The 21,073-nt window shown below is 39.3% G+C and overlaps 1 protein-coding gene across 1 annotated transcript; it reads left to right on the top strand.

Annotated features, from left to right (window-relative positions):
- Window positions 1-1,109: 1,109 nt before the first annotated feature.
- Window positions 1,110-20,585, top strand: calb2a (calbindin 2a). The gene is made up of 11 exons (XM_067588811.1): window positions 1,110-1,403; window positions 6,076-6,152; window positions 6,240-6,329; window positions 7,588-7,668; window positions 10,556-10,612; window positions 13,099-13,176; window positions 14,584-14,639; window positions 14,777-14,816; window positions 14,960-15,013; window positions 17,914-17,985; window positions 19,737-20,585. The coding sequence occupies exons 1-11, from the start codon at window positions 1,310-1,312 to the stop codon at window positions 19,851-19,853; spliced, it is 816 nt and encodes a 271-aa protein (XP_067444912.1). The 5' UTR covers window positions 1,110-1,309; the 3' UTR covers window positions 19,854-20,585.
- Window positions 20,586-21,073: the final 488 nt, after the last annotated feature.

The raw sequence follows: 21,073 nt of genomic DNA, 5'->3' as shown, positions 1-21,073 counted from the left end.
AGATTATTTTGACATGTTACAGCAGGAAATGCACAGGTTTACTTAATAGCCTTAAATAATAATGACTGCATGCCCGGGACCCAGGACCCTGGTTTTGTGCATGCTGCTTTATACTGGCATGACTTATTGGGGCACTCAAATGGAACAGATCATTAATGTTATTTGTTACACCTCTGCTCTTCCTGCTCTATGGCATGTCAAAATATCTGTGTCTGGGTCTATTGAAATCGACTTATGGGGCTTGTGAAACAAAAACATGTAAGTCAATTGAAAATATTAATATTCCTCATATGTGAAAAGCTGTCTTTTTGCAGATTTTGTCCAACAGCGGGAAACTGCTTCTAGGAATACTTGGCCTCGTGCTCATTACAGTCTTATTACTTCATCCTGAATGTTATCACCTTGTGCAGTAAATGAGTTGAAGAAATATATATGAGAAGCCTACATTTTTTTCATCCTCATTCTCCTAGGATAGGATCTGTGGCTTTGCCTGCCCCTCTGCACACTAGACTGGTCATTAATGAAAAAGTTTTTTTTTTCTTCCTCTTTTTTTTGAGAATTTACATTTATTATGTGGGCTAATCACTGCTGGCTGGAAGCAGTGTGGGAAATGTGATTAGTGTGTGAGTTCTAATTAAGTCTGTGAAGCCTCGCACACTGGCAGACAGGCTTCGGGAGCTGCACGCTTAGATACACACAGATGTAGTAGGGAACACACTCGAGACACACGCGCACGCGCGCGAGCACACAAACACACACACACACACACACACACACACACACACACACACACACACACAGAGGCATGCATTTCACGTGCATACAAGTATAGGAATTCACAATGCATGCATTCCAGCAACTGAAAGTGCACTGCATCAAACACACGTACACATGGGATCTACTGTAAAGCATGATGATGCAACAAAAAAAACAATCTACACACTATCTGCATCTCTCTCATCTTACGCTCACACACATCAGTCCATCCACTGCAGTGTCTGAGACATCCAATCACAAAACTACATCAAGCTGGGAAGCACACACACACACACACACACACACACACACACACACACACACACACACACACACACCCTCACGCTCAGAGGGACGCTGACTCAGATGGATGTTGTCGGTGGCAGTGCGCCCCCAGCGGCGGTGCAGCAGTGCTGCCGCTCCTGCGCCGGGGTTAAAAAGCGGCGGGCGCCGCGCCGGGGCCACAGTGTGGGGTGTGTTTGACACAGAGACACAGAAAAGTTAGTAGCGGACTTTTCTTGGCGTCTGACCTGCAGCATCCGTCGAGAGCATCATGGCAAACAAGGCACAGCAGCCTCCTCACCTGCACCTGGCCGAGGTCACCGCATCCCAATTCCTCGACATTTGGAAACATTTCGACACTGACGGTAGGACACTTTTTTTCCTTTCTAAAAGTTGCATTAAATATTCCTGAATCTAATATCACTGCTGTAAAATGCAGCCGATTGAAGGGAGATTAATAATAATCATCCAGGGAAATTAATGGGGGAAAAGACTGAAATGCATCCTTTAAATAATACAATTAAAACCGTTATCAAGTTTAGAATAATAGATAATAATATTACGACAGAGATTTGTCGTTTTGGGGGAGTAAAGCGATAATTCAGGAAATTCCGGGAGAGAAAAATATTGTTATAATGTAATATGTTAACTCACTTTTGCATCCAAGGGACATAAAGTCCCCACAGTGACGGTTGTAGCTAATACTATAGAGACAATTTCCTCTTTAATTAATGATGGTATTCGTTATTAATCACTTAGTTAATAGAATAATTAAGTAGTCAAACGGGACATTTTCACCTTAAACATTGTTTAACAGTGGATTTAAGAGCATGAAATTATGTCAGCTGCAAGTTATAGAAAGCTTTAAAAAGTTTGACATTTTTCAAATGAATTTTTGATGCGGACCACTCCCGACACGGCGCAGGTTTTTTTTCTTCTTTTGGTTAAAAACACAGTTAGATCCATTATTTCTCACGAAACGCTCAAGTTATTATAATAAACAGACAATATACCTAGATGTATATACATGATATCAGCCTCAAATGTTGAGTAAACTGTATAAACCGCATATGAAATGGTTATTCCACCATCAGTGAAGCTTCATGAGCGCACAGAGCGCTCCAACAGAAGTCCTCTCATGGTTCATGAGGTCCATCCTGACGTTGACATATTTCAATAATGAAAGCGTCTGACTCAATGTGTTTCAGGAAATCGATTTATCATTCAATTAGTCTTTTTTTCTGTGGGTTACCCATAATCGTTTTGTTTGTTAACTGTAAGTAATTGGATGTGAGTGATGCTCCTTGTATTGATATCCGTTTCTAATAAAAAACAGGTTTATTAAGTTTCATCAGTGAGTTCAGCCTGTCAGGTTAAGCTCTCCATGCAGTAGAATTAGCTTCATATAGGCGCTGATTTATGTTTTATAGATGCGATATCTGTCAACATAAAACTGCCCCATGTCGTAATTTATTCAACGACCCCCTCCTCCTTCTCCTCTCTCGCTCTCTCTCTCTCTCTCTCTCTCTATACACACACACACACACACACACACACACACACACACACATTCACACACAGCCTGTGTCTTCCCCATTATCAATCTTGATGTGTGTCCTCTCTTGTAGACCCTCTGTTTGCCTCTGTACAGATATGTCTGTACAGTATGTGTGATATGGCATGCTACTGCTGTCATGACATCCTCCTAAGTCTGATTATGGAGATCTTCTTATTTTCACTTGAAGGTCTGCAGGCTCTACTGTGGATTAAGAGAATTGTGTGAACTGATGAGAATGCTGATGAAACCTTTTCGAAAAACACTGGATAGACTCAGTATCCACAGTGGAAAGAAAAAAAAACACCCTTTTCCTTTAAAACGTTTTATTTTTTTCATTGTCCCCTATTGAACGGCTGAATAGGTTATAATTGGCCTACAGTGCATCAGGGGCTTCATCCTTCAGGGAGTACAAGCGCTGTGCCCTTTGGTGCGCCGGATAAATAACATCAAAATGACACAGTTAACCAACCCCCTGGTTACTTGTTATTAGACACTCTCAACTAATAAAATTTTCATAAATCATAAACCAGGCGGGAAATATAAATCACCACTTTGATTCCTGGCTGCAACTAGTCGTTATTGAACACCAAGTCTTCAGTTTTACTTGTTTTTAAATCAGTCAACTTTCTTGCAATGTCCATAATACACCTGCAGACAAGGCGAGTTGTGTTGCACCTATTTGTTTTACACACACACACACTCTTGGGAGTTCATTGTTAATGTGGTCTGTTTTGACGCCCGCATACATGCTGAAACATATTCCGCAGGGAAATCAAGGTGGAATGAGGAGCTGGGTGGGGTGGAGGGGCTCGGCAGCTGAGCTCCTATGAGCCACTGTGCAGATAAAGTTGTCATATCTGTCTGTAGCTTGCTTATGTCTAATGAGCATCAGTCCGACCGCCTCTTACTTCCAGGTGTCCTAATACCAAGGTATTTTACATATTGGGCTTTGCAACGAGCCACTTTGCAAATCAAATACAACCAGTGAATCAACAGATTTGGCTACAGTGTTTGATTTCTGCTCTCATTACTGGAAGTGTCTTCTGGCTCTGCAGAAAGAAAGGAAAGCTAATTTGTTTGCTCGGGTTGAGTAAACATCTCTGAGTTGCAGATAAAAATACACAGGAGGCGATGCACCCAGAGATGATGAAACCACATATTCCCCTGTTGGCCCAGGATCAAATCTCATCTGGATTGCATCTCTCGCAGCTCCTCCGTTCTGTGTCCCTCTCATCTTTCTCTGCTGTCTCTGTCAGGTCCTTTCAATTCCATTGCTTCAAAGCTGAAGAAGGAAGCAACTCCAGTTCTTTTTGCTAATTATAGAGCATTTGCTGTCAATTATTTTTATTAACCTAGATATGAAATTCTGGATATGAAGCAAAATCTCACACCTCCTAAATTGGCCAAACTATGATCTCTACACAAAATATTTGAAACGACTGGACTGCACTCTCCTCTGAAAGGTAACTTTATATAAGCTTTAAATATGCACTGGGTTGGCACAGCTGCCCACCTTTGACACTTTTCTTGTGTTGGGGTTAAGTTTTTAGAATCAGAACCAGAAGAGTAAAGCGTCTTAGCCAGCATCTCCTGGGACTCGAGACACATTATTCCAAAGAGTGTGTATATGGGCCAAAACTGGTTTTGTGAACCTTTTATCTTATTGGTTGGTGCAAGTGTTCAGTGTTGTGCTACTACGGGATTGTGCAGAATGTAAGCTGCAGAAGTATATGAGAGCAAGTCAATAGGAGTGCTTTCATTAAGACATATAAAAGTCATTATTTGACATTTACATTGAATGATCAGGAAGTCGATTGAAGTCAGCCATAAAATATCCACTGGCAGTGATTTTTTTTTTTTTTACATCTGTACACTGATATAACATCATGGATGGTTTGCGTAAATGAGGAGTATGTGTTCACTGGGAAGTTTGCATTTGGTAGCTGGCAGGGACAGCTTAGAGCAATGTGGGCATACTGTAATTAGGCTGCAGGACATATAACATTTAAACCAGTTAAACCATAGTTTACCGTAAGCATATTGTTATGGCTTAAAGGCTGCTTGGAAGAGAAAGTACTGCATCTAAATAAGCACAGCACAACCACAAACAGATGCTCCCTTAGGCACAAACATAATGGGATGTATGGATCTATTGCCGCATTAATCGAACGTATGACAGCACCTTGGCGTAACCTATTCATAAATCTATTTTTATTGTCATTTTAGGCCATTCGCCTTGTAGTTAATCACATCTTACTCTGTTTAATTATCAAGCAGACCATTTCTCTCTAGAGTGCTAAATGTCAATAAGACCCACAGGAGGGAGGCTCGATAGCAGCAAGGCATTTCATTGTCCCACTTACTGAAACAGCCAAGCTTGTATTCATGAGTTTTGATAACATCACTAAGGAACGCATGCGTGCCCACACACACACACATGCACATACTGTACATACAAACATTTCCATGGATAGAACAAAGCCGCTAAGATGTTGGTTGGATAGAGTGAAGATGACAGAGAGAGATGGCGAGTTAGAGGGAGAGGAGAGGAAGTGGATGGCATAATAATCTTTGTAAGTGTATAATGAGGCAGCTCTGCCTTCCAGGGTTTTATTGAGGCAGCTAGTCACATCGTTTGGAGCCATCTGTTCAGCCATTCAGCGTGCTTGTTGATAGAATATCGGCAGAGGCTCACATACTACCTGGGTGAAGCGGGCACACTCATTTGTCAAGATACAAGATAATAAAAGATAAAATAAGATTATCAACTTCATTGTTCCCAAGCAAAATGTGTCAGAACAAATTATGATGGACAGCATCTCAGGTGCGTCATTCTCAAATAAGATAAGCACCATTTGACAGAAGTGACAGCTAGTCTGACAAAATGATTGAAAGCATGCAGTGAAACAAGATTAAGATGTTTTCTGAAGGATAGCTGGAAGCTTCTGTTCTGCTTCACAAAATATCATCACTTTTACTGTGAGTATTCTTAAAAAAAAGCAATTCAGGTTGGAATTGTCTCAATATGTTATTTTTGGCATTACACTAGTACACTGTTATTCATATTGATTCGTCCCATTTTCCAAATTCCCCTGCTGAAGGCAGTATTGATCTCAGCAGAGTAAAAGAAGCTGCCTGTGGATCATTAACTTTGAAATCCTAGAAAAAGCAATTTTCCATATATAGCCTCCCCTTGCGTACAACCCTGTGAACATACAGTCTTTGAGGAGTGATCAGTTTGCATTGTGTCAGTCAATAGTCTAATCTATTGAGCCAGAGGGGAAGGAAGAGAGTTACTGGTAAAAGGCTCATGTTTGAATCAATACTGGTGCAAAAGTGAGCCATGCTGGGATCTGTTTGACACTGTGACACCGTGACCACATCTGTTCTGATGGGATTTTTGTATGTCAGCAATACTGAGAGAGCCCTTTGAGTGGTGTGTTGCAATAATGTGACGTTACGGTCAATCTGTCTCCCAGGTAATGGCTACATTGAGGGGAAGGAGCTGGAGAACTTCTTCAGGGAGTTGGAGATGGCCCGGAGAGGAGCAGGGGTGGTGAGTCCAGGGACTAGAGATTCAACACAGACACACATATTGTCCGTTCAAGTTTCACTTATACTGAGTAAAAAAAATGTTTTCTAGGACCCCTCAAACCCCATATTCAGAGAAAAGATGAAGGACTTCATGCAGAAGTTTGACAAGAACAAAGATGGAAAAATTGAGATGTCAGAGGTAAGGCACTAAATGTGCTTCTTGTATTATGCTTGGATACCTGCAGTTTTCCTTAAAGGAATAGATCAACATTTTGGTAAATTTGCTTTCTTACAGAGAGTTAGATCAATACCACTCTCATGTCTGTCCGTTAAATATGAAGCTACAGCCAGTTAGCTTAGCATAGCATGGGAGACCGAAAACAACTACACTAATGTTAGCTCTGTCCAGGGGTGACAAAACCAACCAAAAACAACCAGCACCTCTTAAACATTTAACATGTTATATATTATATATTTGTTTGATCTATATCAAAATTGAAATGACATGTTGTAGTTATACCAGGGTTATGTGCTGGACAAGTAGAGACTCCAGGAAGTAGCTAAGAAACAATCACGCTCATAACTCCCCATATAACAAATTGTCATTTTTATCCTCTTTTTGTACAGATTCAACAAACAAGCTAGCTAGTTTCCCCACTTCCAGTCTGTATGCTAAGCTAAGCTAACTGGCTGCAGCTTCATATTTAATGGACAGATATGTGGGAGCCTATCAATCTTCTCATCTAACTTTCGATAAGAAAGTGAATAAGTGTATTTCCCCAAATTGAAAAAAACTATTTCATAGACTATGGTGAATATTTTCCTTCATTCAGTGTAGGTGTTCTACATTTATATGGCTGGGATATTTTTTAATGTGCATTTACCATACATTTCAGACTCAAAGATAACTGTAGAGAGGGTTTGGATTTTCCGTTTTCTATGCAGAGTGGGAAAAAGTTGTTTAAAAAAGAAACTTCACGAAGCCAAAGGAATACAGTCAGAGGTTTTAGAGGCCTGGTCAATACTCCAATCAATTGCATAAATGCGGTCTTTATGATCTCTGTGGAGTGTCAGTTTGGGATGTTGCCTTCCCTCAATTTTACCATTTTCTATGCATGATTTGAAAGCGATGCAAGGAAGCGGGCTTCTGCAATATCAATAATCAGCCACCAGCATGGAAAATCTGCAAATGAGTTTCAGGTCCAGTTGTTCCTGTGAGTGAAAATCCATCGTGAGGGATTTGTCTGAACATCCAAAAGCATGATTTTTGAAAATAATTCTAACATGGGCATAGCCCAGTTTCTGAGGTTATGGCACTCTATTATTTATGTTTGAGTTGGCCATTTGAGGTTTTGCAGACAAAAAGCTCCCCAGTCTTCATTTCTTCTCTGCCAGTGTATCAACTCCACCATCTTGTGCTCTCACCACTCCCGTTTCCTTATCATTTCTCTCTCTAGCTGGCCCAGATTCTCCCAACTGAAGAGAACTTCCTGCTCTGCTTCAGACAGTTTGTCAGCTCCAGTGCTGAGTTTATGGCGGTAAGAGTGTGTTTCTGAGTGTGTGTGTGTGTGTGTGTGTGTGTGTGTATGGGTGGATATATTCTTTTAATGCAAAGCTGCTGCCCCCTCTTGACAACTGTTTAATTTGATCAGCTCTTTGTTTTCAATGTTTTGCACGAAAGCCTCTTGTTCACTAAGAAATGCCATTAGTCAGGACAGACACACCATATGTTATAGCACAGAGTAAATCAACCATAGAGGACTGACAGTCTGCATGTTCTCATTCCTACCTACCAGCTAATTTCACGGATTAGTTCCCTCTGTATGGTTGAGGGTGTACTAATTAGTGAAATAAACTGGAGTAGTATGGCATGAAAACCGCAGACTCTTGACCTCCATTGCACATGGCTGCCCCTGTGTCTGCTGTTGAGATTTAGCAGTTGGATTACAAATCGAGTGACCACAGCTGGTCCATCATGAACATCGACTATAGAATTGGCTAAGCACAGATATATTGTGGATAGATGTGACTAATATGTGGCAAGTGATCAAGGAGAAGACACATACTGTAGTTGAGAAAGATAGGTTTAATGTAAATCCCTTCATTGAAGTTAAAAGGAGGATTGAATAATAGACTTGTCTGCAAGTCACACGTTGTGGCTTGAGAGGATTCAGCTAATTTTACGGGAACCATTGGCATCAGTGTTTTATGCTCGCTAGTCAGCATGATGGCACAGCAATTTGTGTTAATTACTCAGGCTGGAATTATAGTTCGCCAAAGATGCACAGAGGAGGGTGTTATGGGTAGGTGCAGAGGCTAGCAGAATATCTTACAAATCTCATCAAGCATCACACAAGCTGATTGATTGATCCAACTCTGAGACCTGACATTTCTGAAGAATATTTAGCTTGCAGGAATACTTATACCTCCTAAGGATAGTCTGGTTCCAGTCCAATCTTTTATTATGGAATAACTGAAACTGGTTTATTTGATAGCAGAAGAAAAAGGATAACAAAGGATATTAATTTAAATATAATAACTCCTAATTTCAATAATTATTAATCCAACAAGGGTAATTTAACTTCACAGTTAGTATGTAAACCTAGAAATGAAGAAATAACTTTACCACTACTAATTAGTATAGCAAATAAATCAAACTACTAAAGCAGCTATAAATGCATTTTAAACCAAAGGAAACTTACATATCATATACACAGATCAAACTATTGGAGGGATGAGGCATCCACACGAGGACAGCCAGCTTCTTTGTTCTCAAAAGTTTGCCACAGGTGAGCTGGGGGATTCTGCACAGTTTCTGAATGACCCCCATGCACATTTGCCTACATGCAGCCTTTTAACCTAAAATCACCAAAGTAGAATTAAAAAAATGTAAAACTTTGGCACCCCCCAGTGGCATTGTCAGACAGCATTGTCATTTATATGAGATACTAAATACTGAATAACACATATTATAATCTGTAGTAACCACACAAAAAACGTCAGGCACTTAGCTGTACTTTAGAACCAGCTTTATTGAGACTAGTCAGGAACAGAAAACAACTACAACTAGCATACATGAAGCAGACGAGGAGGATCAGTAGTCTTCTACCAACTACGAACTGTGACACCACACACTGCAGGGTAAACTAGCCCACTAAAGTACCAAAATATATGTATATGTCTATATAGACATATTTAACATTTATATATAACATCTATAACAAAGTCAACAACAAGACAACGCTGGTTATCAGAACACCTACATCAATTTAGCTAAAAAGCAAGTGGACATTAGCTACACACACAAACACAATTAATCATATATGACAAAATATTTAGTTACTAGCAAAACCTCACAGAAGATAAGAATTTCTTTTCTGCTCAGCCACGTCGTGCATTTAAGAAACCATTAATATATGGGCATTTCCAAGTATGTTACAAAGAAGTTTGGTGCTGCTGTGAATTATGAATATTGAATGATAGTAACAAAAAGCCTTCAGCAGAGCAAGATGTGTGCTGAAAGGTACCAGAAAAAAGGAAATAATTATTCCACAAAATGCCTTTAGAAGATAAGAAAAATGGCAGATTTCATGTTAGATCTGCTGCACTGAAAGAATGGAGCCAATTAGAAACCAATTACATGTGGGGAAGAGGCCTTCCTTGTCTCCTGTGTCATATTGAGTAGAAATAATGAAATGAGAGAAGGAGAATGAATGAAAGAGAAGGTGTGGAGGGAGAAGGATACAAAAGGCAAACGAGAGAAAGCAGGAACAGTGGGGGCGTAAATGAAATGTCGATGGGAAATTGAGAGCCAGAGTTTGAGAGCATAAAACAAGATAGGAGGATTAATCAGTCTTTGTTGAAGGGTGTGGGGAGGAGGAAGTGGGCAGAGAGGTTTTTAAAGGGTTAGAATGAGGAAGCAGAACCTTCTATTTTCAGAGTCATTTATAATGGATAATACCACTGTAGCTCCTTTCTGCAAGAGCCCAGAGGAGAAGAGGAGGAGCAGAGGGGGGAGGAGGAGGGGAGAGGGAGAAGGACGGAAGGCCATCCATCTTTGATAAGGAGCCCTTCTTTGGACAGGGACAGCTGCTAGATTAAAACATTCATTAAAATGACTTTCTCTCCCTTCCTCATGTCTCTCGTTGCCCTCTGCTCAGTATGTGGGCGAACGGGATCATATTAGAAACTGTGTGATTACAGTGATGGTCCAGGCTTTTGTGGTCATCCCCTCTGCAACGATTTCTGCTCTGCACCAGAGAAAATCAACTCTTAGCGCAGTTAAACAGTAATCTGTGGTTCGATCAGAGAGGATTTATGTAGGGGGGAGAAATAGAGGAGAGTGTCTTTGTGCTTTGTGTATCTGTGCTGAGAAAATGCTTTTAGTCCACTGTTTCTTCTGTTCGTTTCGTTGATTTCTTGCAGGCATGGCGGCGATATGATACAGACCGCAGTGGCTACATTGAGGCAAATGAATTGAAGGTATGTCAATTTGACTCCCATTGATACATTAAAGTCAAACAAATATTACAAATGCAGCTTATTTATTCATCTGATTACTTGGCCATGCTTGTTCTTATTTTGTTTGTTATCTCTTTTTTTCCTCCCCCTGCCATACACATTCAAATGCTCACACACAGAACACCCACCCCAAACTGTAATGATCAGACAGTAGATCATTCAGATTGCAACATAAAGCATATTCCCTTTCTTTTCCTGTAATCATCTACATGTTTATGTTTGTGTTGTTGTGTTACCATCTATGTAATTCCCATATTTTTAATTTTCATGTTTCATCGACATATTAAGTGTACACACTATGTCTTGACTTGTATGGATTCTTTTCTGTTTATGTCAACTCACAGTCGTTTGCACCAATAAAAAGAAAGTAGAGAAAGAGACAAAAACAATCATCTACATTTTTTTTTTTGTGTTATCTCTGTGCTTAAAGTTCCCCTCTGCTCAAAAATGTGTTTTGATCTTCACTGTGCAGAGTCTGACAGTAGACTGTTTTCACATTCATCTGCTGAAGGAAAGGGCTTCATCTTATGTCTCAATTTAACGCAAGGATATATAAGATTATTTTGTTACATCACAACTAGCCTGGGAGCCAGTCATGGTCCAGTATGCAGCTGGAACATATATTATTTTCAATGAAGGAGAAGGAGATGTCATTTTGAGAATTTTTAACAAGGTCATTGAACTTTGTTGTGAAAAAAAACATATCAGGCACAAATTATTATTGAAAGCAGAGTATTTTTATATGTCTTCAAACATATCTGAAGGGGATCTTTAAAGATATAGTTTGACATTTTGGGAAATACGCTTATTTGCTTTCTTGCCAAGAGTAAGATTTGAAGATTGAAACCACTCTCATGTCTTTATGCGAAATGTTGCTAGACATACAGCAGATGATTAGCTTAGTGTAGCATAAAGACTGGAAGCAAAGGGAAACAGCCTGCCATTGTCCAAAGATAAAAAATACGCCTACAGGCCAGCTGGTTGCCTGTCAACCTCACAGTAATGTCAAGAAATAGTTCAGGCATAAACCCTCTTGTAAAACCACAATTTTTCACTTTGGTTTTTGAATGGACTTGACAAACAAGATATTATTGAGCTTTATAGATGCTGGCAGGCGTACTTTTTTAACCTTTGGAACAAGGCCGAGCTAGCTGTTTCCACCTGGTCCCGGTCTTTATGCTAAGCTAACTGGCTGCTGGCTCCAGCTTCATATTTAGCAGACAGCCATGAGAGTGGTATCAATCTTCTCATCTAACTCTTGGCAAGAGAGTGAAAAGGTATATATCCAGAAATGTCAAATTATTCCTTTAAGGATCATGTAATCTTTAAAAAAATGTTTATTTTCATATCTGAAGTCATAGAAACTGCAAGAAAATATAATAAACTCATACACTGAATCTGGCGCGAGCTGGGACCTTTGGGGCCATCAAGTGATATATTAGATAGAGACAAATAATCAACATTTCAAAATGATACTGAGAACTTTCAGTGCTTTTCCCATTTGAATACATGTGAGCATATGTGCGAGTAAAGCCAGGCAGACGCTTTGACAGAGGAGAGTTAAGTGGCTGCTCCATAGGAAATTCCCCAGTGACCATGAGTGTCTCTTTCTGGCGAGGATTCAGACGCAAAAAAAGATTGACAGACTGCACATATGTTTTTCTCTTGAGCACCTTTTGGAAACGTTGTGTAAAATTATATAAAGGAAAGTGCTCAACACCTGGGAGTTGTGCGTTAATGGGGTCGGTGATTATGCTGCTTGGGTTGTTATGGGATCACATTTGTTCCAGCTGACCAGGTGCGGATGAGTTACTCAGGTGTGGGTTTTTGAAAGCTTGGGAAAAAAAGCAGATGAGATCGCAGGCATCAGACATGTGTCACACCACATGACTGTGGGCCAACGTAGAAAATATCCATATGTTCACGGACTCGAGTACTGTACAGGTAATGCAAGAATAGATTTGAGATAATTGAGTATTTTCAGAGGCTTTATACTTTTACTGCATTACATTTACTCTACCTGATAGTTATGGTTACTCTTTACTTAGCAAATTAGAATTTCAACACAAAACACAAGATAAACTCATAAAATATTATTAATATCATCATTCTTTCTGTCTCTCCAATCTTCTTTCCTTCCCCACATCCTTCAGTCCTTCCTTCTTCACTATTTTGTCTTTCTTTGATCTTTATTCTTTCAGTCTCTCATTTATTCTTTTCTTGAATGATTCATTCATTTTATCCCTTTGTGAATGGGATGATTTGAAAGATAATTTGATAAAACAACTCATACTTACTGCTATGTATATATACATATATATATATATATATTTTTATTTTTATTTTATTTTCCCCATGGGAATTTTGCATTTTTCTACACATCAAGCAATCTGGAATCAAACAGAACCACTTCTCTTTATTTTATCGATGTGTGTCTGTGTTCTCAGGGCTTTCTGTCAGACCTGCTGGAGAAGGCTAACAGACATTACGATGACCAGAAGCTTCAGGAGTACACACAGACCATAGTAAGACTCTCTCACACACACACTAGACAACTCCACATATCTTCTACACACACAGTGTAATTGTACAGTTTGCATTTATTTAAAGTTACTGCTACAGTATTCTTTAGGGCTACACTTAGTATCAGGAACATTAAATAGGTCAGTTTAAATTTCATTTTATCCACATTCTGAGGACACTGTTGCAAATGTTTGTTTTTTATATTCAAGATACACACATGTTTGTTTTAATAAAAAGTCAAATCTGAGGTAAGATTAAGAGAGGTCTAGTGTCTATCTGGCATGGAGGACTGCAGAGGCTATATCGTGTTGGTGGCAGCAGCGCTGTGCGGCTGAGTGGTCGCAACCCGTCATGTCCTGCAGGTTGTGTGTTTACAGGCCAGATGTGCTAACATCTGCTTCTTCTTGGAAGCCCCAGAGCTGACCTGACCTGATTTACTGAAGCAGTTTCCTGAACGTTCATAGATGGTCATTATTTTTCTTCACAGATTTATTGCACATTTTAGAACCGCAGATGGTAAGAGCTGTAATTGAAGGAATACAGCAACTTTTTAGAGATTTGTATAAGACTCCCCATTAGATGATAACATACATGTAATAAAGGCACCAATATAAGTCAGGCGTTGCTGGTTGAACATTTTCCTCTTGCAAAAATTTGAATAAACGAGTAACGTTAATTGAATGTAGTTAAGATGGGCAGTTTTATATAGGAGATCTATCAAATTTACACAAATATGAAACACATAACTTACAGGACAACGGGCAAGGTTAGACTGTATATGGATAACAATTATTAGTTAGCATGGCCAAAGTTAAAGATGGAATAATATATAATAAATCCAACAATAACAACAAGCATAATGCTTCCAATCCTGTCTGACTAACTATGGCATAATACCTCAGTAAGTGTATTCTGTCAATAACTAATACATTTCTTTCGTAAGACATGTCAATAGAGAATTCCATGTTAAACATTCATGGTTGTATACCAAATGTTCTTGCAATTACATTGTTTACAATTATTAGAAGGTAATTTTTTGCCTTTCTTTGAGGGAAATATAACATTGTGAGCAAATCTCTTTTCTATTAATTCCTCCTAATGTAACTCTCCACTAAAAAGTGGGAAATCTTTAGGATATGATTCTGTAAAAATCCACCATCTACTGCATTGTCTGAAATGGCTGAAGCAAGTATTATGGACAGTCCCTTCACTGTTAAACATCTAGAACTATGAAAAAAAAGTTGTGGATGTATAATAAAAGTTAGAAACTTTGACTGTCCATTCTATTCCTCAGTCAATGAAATTCATGGGTCCACAATTACCTTAATCTTAACAGCATACATATATATTTAAAAGAAGTTTGTCTTTCCTCTGTTCCTTCCTCTCTCTGTTCTGCTTCCACTTTGTAGCTCAGGATGTTTGATCTGAATGGAGATGGGAAGTTGGGCCTGTCAGAGATGGCAAGGTGATGTGCAATTTTACTTGCTTCTATTCAGTGTGTAAATGTTGAAGCACATTGCCTGCTGATGTTCATTCACCGTCAACGGATTTGAATAATTTAACAACTATTGTATCTGCTAATGAAGTCCTCCTCTCTCATAGGCTTCTCCCTGTTCAAGAGAATTTCTTACTCAAATTCCAGGTAAGGAGCAAACATGGATACGCAATTAATGGCTCTGAGATATTTAATAATGTGTAGCCATGGTCTTACTTTAAAACAGTCACTTATTATAAAATTATGTTTGATTATTTGTGAGCAGTGAAAGTCAAATCTTGTTTTTATAGGGTGTCAAGTTGACCAGTGAGCAGTTCAATGCCATCTTCACATACTATGACAAGGTGGGTGACATTTTATTCAACACACAGCTGAAGTCTGGCCCCCATTCTGGGTTAGCTTGCGTTCCACTAGCTTTCAGTTTTCAGTGTTTGGAATAGACAGTTTCATCTCTATCCCTGAAAAAGCTGGGGTTTTCTATACATATATTTCAAACACCTCATCGTATTTTATCATAAACAGTTAGCTGATTTTGTTGGCAACACTTACAGCCCCCACAGCCACAGCTCCCATGATAACAAAACATCATGGGAGCTGTGGCTGCTGAATGCTAATTAAATTGTTATATCTTGGTTAAAATAACAAGGTGCTTATACAGGATGTTAGTGGATACAAGTTTATTTAAGTAATAGGCTAGTGGTACAGAAGCTAGCTTGATGGGCTTGTGTCAGCATTATGAACAGCATGCTGTATCTCAAGAATAGTATACAAAAGCAGTGAGAAGACTTAAAATAAAATGTATATTTACACAGTAAAATAAGAACAGAATTGCAGCAGGGTAAGTCAAGTTGTCTGGAAGGCTCAGTGCTGTTTGTTTTGGAGTTTCCCTGTCGTCAAAATCATGAATATGCAAAATCCTTGTTTTGTACCTGCAGTAGGTGCTCCCGACTGCCTAGGGAAATGAGTTGGGCTCAGCACACCTGTCCCTTTGTAAACAGCTCAGGGTGGTTGAGCAGTGGTTCGGTTAATGGCCACATTTTCCACATTAGCAATAGATTGGTGGGGAGGGACTACAGGGATACAAGACATACGGGAACACAGCAGAGTAACAGGGGTGGGAGCAGCAAGCTGTACATCTGCTAAATCATTTTTCTTGTTTATGATATCTTGTGAGTTTTTGTGAGCCTGAGGGGCCATGCCATAATCGAGATAGCTATAAGAACGCTGACTCCATTTTTGAGGAAATAAACAACTCAGCTTAATGTGGCACAGCACCATTGCTATAGTTAGCTTGGCTGTCATGTGCTTGCTTCCTCTTCTATATGTTGTTCTTAGGTAGGGACCCAAACCCTCACTAGCAGATATTATCAGCTTTAGCGAGCTAGCTAATTAATGCTATTAACTCTGTGAGCAGGCTGAAAACTCCTTCTCCTGGAGTATCCCAAACACTCATTGTGTGTCTCAAATGCATACAGTACTATAATCCTAAACATCTTTAATGTATGTAGTACTCAGTGAAAAAATGACAAAATATATTACACTAAAAGCCAACATTCATGCTATAATTGCTTGATTTTGGAGTGGGAAAACATGCTTTCTCTGTATTTGTAAAGTTTTAAAATTTGAAATTGGCTGCAGTGGTTCCATAGTAAGTCCCAGTGTAATTGAGATTATTACAGGAGGAATGTTGTAGAAAATTTGTGATTGAATTGAGACATAACATCAGTGTTTGGTCTGTTGGAAGGAGACATTTGGCAGTGTCTTGAGATTCCAGTAGATGGCGAGAGTTTGTTTTAGAAATGCAAGTAAGATTTTTGCACCTGCTGATCACCAACTGTTATATTAAAATAAAAACAATAAAAATCTTAAGAATTGGTTTTTGAATATTTTGTTTCTAGCTCTAGCACTAAAACTCTTTGACGATATAGCTCCATGACTGCAAAACCCTACTTAACTGTTTTCAACTCCTATTTTTACTTGAATTTTTTTGTGCCTTCAGCCACAACCCGATTCAATCTGCTGATGACGGCTATGAGATCTCCCTGAAAGATCTAGAAAAGTTCCACTAAACTGACCTTGTGCTAAGAAGTGTCTGTCAAACTGTTTTCAAGATCAATAATAACTCTTAAACCTTAATAAATCTTAAAGTTTTCAACCTTGGCATTAAAGTTGGAGAGCAAGAGGAGTCCTTCAGAGCATTGGGGGCTTTGCGTGCATGTTCATGTCTCTGGTTGAACTGAAGGCTAGCGCCCGTTCTAGCTCACTTGCAGGGGACAGGGTTGAATGTTCAATGATGGATGAGCCCCTGCAGTCCATTCGTGTAGACACTCTCTGAGTATGGAGCACTAGCATTTATGTGTGTAATTAGTTTCATCATTTTGTTATGAGCTCAGCCCCTGCAGCTGAAACACAGGCAGCTGCTGTCACTGGTGCTGAGAGACTGTGGGTAGGGCAAAGTGTGTCCGGTCAGCTGAACACTAACATGGCTCACAGTGCCAGAGCACCAAACTGTGCAAAGCCTTGAAAATGTCTGAAGTGCAAGATGGCACGCAATTAAGACAGACTGGCTGATACCTGATGTTGCTCCGTTTTCCCATAACTCTGCAGAGTCCCGGGTCTTTCATCCTTAAAGGGAAAATAAATAGAATTCACACTTTATTCCCAAGATCTGGGACACTTCAATCTAGCTTTGTAAACATCAAAGAGCATCTCCCAAAGTTAAAAAAATAAGACTGGCAAAGCCACTCAGCTCTGAAGTCATCTTGAGACTGAGCCTAGATGAACAGAACAGTTTTGTGCCAGTTGCCAAGGGAAAATTTCCAACAATTTGGACTTATTTTCTGGCCCCAAACTCAATGCGACTGTGAAACACAACTCATTAATTAGCAAAGTGACTCCATATTGACTTTATAGCTAACTCGCTTTACAGAGTTGTGAATGGAAAGTCTTTTTTTAAATCATTAGTCATGAATGGCTGTTTGGCTGGTGCATTCATGATGGCTGCCATAAAGTATTGAATGAAGTTGAGCAGCAGAGCCGTGCACAAAAATCAGGAAGCTCAGAATCCAAACAAAGAATAGACTAGAGGGAGAAAAAACAAGTGTATTAAAGAAGGTGCGTATTGTTTAGCTGTTCTTAAATGGTTGCATTTATCTTTCAAAGTGTGCTTGCTATCTCCAGATCATTCCAATTATCTGTATGTTTGGACATCAAAATAACACATATTGTGTGTTTTCTTTTTTAGGATGGCAATGGCTACATTGATGAGCAGGAGCTGGATGCTCTGCTACGAGATCTTTACCAGACAAACAAGAAGGTGAGATGAGTACTTTGATAAAGGTGTCTGGTATCTGTCAGGCTCGTGACTCTCTCTGATTATTTCTGCTCCTCTCAGTTGTTTACGCCCTGTGCAAACTGTATACGCCCACTATGTATCAGGTAACAGAAACGTACCTATAAAAACAGTATTTTAAACACAGCTCTCTATTACTAAATGGTATGATTGTATCACAGATTTTGTACTAAACATGCTGAGTTAACAAGTTGATGAGTAATTTTGACAGATTTCGGCACTGCAAGAGCTCAGATTGAAAACTTTATTGATACAAATGACCAGCAAATAATAAAACTGTTTACTATTCAGGGTGTATATTAGTCCAAACCTTTACTAAAAGTTGCCAAAGTCATCTGTCTTGTTGTCAGGACTTGAAGCTTGAAAAGTAATGCAGGACAAGAGGCTGGTTATTAACTGAGACTGAACTCAGTAAAATATAGATTTCTGATTGGCAAAGAAAATTTACATTTAACAGCATCTCAAATTTCAAATGTGTTGATCTCATGTTTAGTTAAATAGGTTTACATGACATTGTGAAAGCAGTGAATTACACAACTACTGCGATGTCACAATGGACTCATTAAAGTCCATTTATTTCCACTGTGGTGATAAAAGATTATTTAAAGATTATCTTTTAAAAGATACGTACAAATGTCAGAGCAAAAATAACACTTTAGTTACATTTTTATTTGAAATACTGTACTATATTACCAGGGCTAACAAACTCTACACTGCAATACAAGAGCAAGGTTGCTTATTTAGCACGTCTTCTACAGCTACATGGATCATTAACTAGTGAGGAGGCTGACATTTTGCTTAGTACATGTTGCTTCAGCCTCTTTTAGCATTATAAAGTAGCATGTATGTCGGCATCTTTTACATAGTTCTTATTTTAAAACAACTGGAAACAACAGCAGAACGAAGATGTTTCAGACAGCTCACAGAGTTAGCATGAATTAGCTAGCTCACTAAAGCTGATAATATCTGCTAATGATGCTCAGTTCTGATGGAAAAATCGATGGCTGTTGGCTAAAAATGACATGTCTGCTTTTGTCCACCTCTGTCTGAAATCAAGGGCTCTTTGTTTCAAAAATAACCATATTTTTTATTGTTCTTATCAATTTTATTTGTCTTCGTTTTGTTGTCTTTTTAATCTATTTTATCCATTTTTTTAATCTCATTTTTATTTCACTCTTTTCTATTATTATTACTAGTAGTATAGCTTTTTAATATATTTTATTTTATTACATTTTTATTTCTCATGTGCATTAGTCTCAAATAGTTTTTTCTTTGGTTTTATGGCCTACACTTGTTCTGTCTTATTATGGGCTTGTCAGTCATCTGTGAGGCACTAACCTGTATGAAAGGTGCTATACAAGCAAAGTTTGACTGACTGAAGAAATTTGTGTGGTAAACCTGTCATTGTTAGCATTGTAGAGAACATAGCAACAGTAACTATGAAGTGTAAATTGGCCATCAGTCTTAAACTTCCTATCAATTAAATGAGCTTTTCTAGTTAAAAACCTAGATCTTGTTCACTTTCCCTACGCCATGCTCTCTTCACCCAAATAACTGTAAAACCAACATCCTACATAACTCACAGAGAACAATCTGACAATATAAGACACTTCAGGCTGAATTTAGCTTGCTCAGACTAGGTTTGGATCCAAATAAAGTATTCTACTTGATTCATGCTTTACTGACTCTGTCATACCTCCCTTTCTCTTGTTCAGGAGGTGGACTTGAAGAACCTGACGGGCTACAAGCAGAGCATCATGAGCCTGTCTGACGGAGGGAAGCTCTACCGTGGCGAGCTGGAAATCGTCCTCTGCAGGGAGCCAATTGTGTGACTTTTCCCCCCTCTCTTGTTGCATATCATAATTCTCTCTCCCTGCCCTGCCCCGCTCTCCTGAGACCACACCCACTTCCAGCTGCCTGGCAACATATACCAGGTGCATGTGCCGGACACCCTCCTTCTCTCTCTCTCTCTCTCTCTCCCTCCCTCCCTCCTCCCTCCCCATCATTCCTCCATCGCCCGCCCTAAAGTTACAACTTCAGATAAGTGCACTGTCAGCACAAAATTTTCTGCAACCTGAACTCTCAACCTCAACTATGACCTGTCTGAAACCTCTAGCTTTTCATCCTCAGACCATCCTGTCAACTCTTCCCCCGTGTCCTTTCTGACCTCATCCTCATCCCTGCTGTTCATGCTGTGCCTGTCTTGCAACTCCCGAACAAAAGGCCAGATCCTGTATTCCACAGAAATGACCCTTTGACCTGCTGATAATCCCTGAACCTTGACCCCCCCACCCACAGCCCCCTTCATTCCCTCGCTCTTTCAACTTTGCATTAGAAAAAATATATAGTCAAACAAAACTGCAAACAGCTGTGTTTGAAGTGATCTAATTTATAATCTCTGATGGATCTGATATTGATTTCCCCCCTCTCTATTCGTCCCGAAGCCCTCATGTTCCATTGAAACTCTTCTATACCATTGCCATAATATGATTTCATTTTCAATGTTTGTTTTTGGCTGATACTGTCAATTGAAAATATTAATAAAATGTCTTAAGATAAAATCATTTTTGATGTTGTATGAACATGATTTTGTTAAACTGCCTGTGGTGGTTACATCTTGATGAAAAGGTTTACCTCCTTGACAGAAACGTATCGATGTAGAGACTTCTTTTTGCCTCACAGTCTGAATATTTTCTGCTCCATAGCCATGCAGTGCTGTCATTCTCTCGAATTCACATTTCTTACATTATTTCTGTTCAACTGACCTTCTGCATGCCAACTTTACTATGTTATCAGGGCCTCCCAGCTTTAAACTGCTCCCTTGCCTTTAACACACTAGCATCCACATAAAAAGGATTGACGATGTAAGCAAGATGGTGTACTTAAAGCTAAAGTAAAGTTAGCGTAGAGAGATACTAAAACTGGACTCAGCGGATGTTGGTTGTCAGTGGTGAGTAACTTAACACCCCAACTTGTAATGCTTTCCCTGCTGATTTATTGCTCAGTGTGCATTGGAATCTGAAAGATGACACAAATAATGGCTGTTCCGCTG

This window comes from Thunnus thynnus, chromosome 5 (assembly GCF_963924715.1).
Source record: "Thunnus thynnus chromosome 5, fThuThy2.1, whole genome shotgun sequence".
Classification (NCBI taxonomy): domain Eukaryota; kingdom Metazoa; phylum Chordata; class Actinopteri; order Scombriformes; family Scombridae; genus Thunnus; species Thunnus thynnus.
The sequence above is the reverse complement of the archived record's forward strand: the minus strand, read 5'-3'. Positions and strand labels throughout refer to the sequence as shown.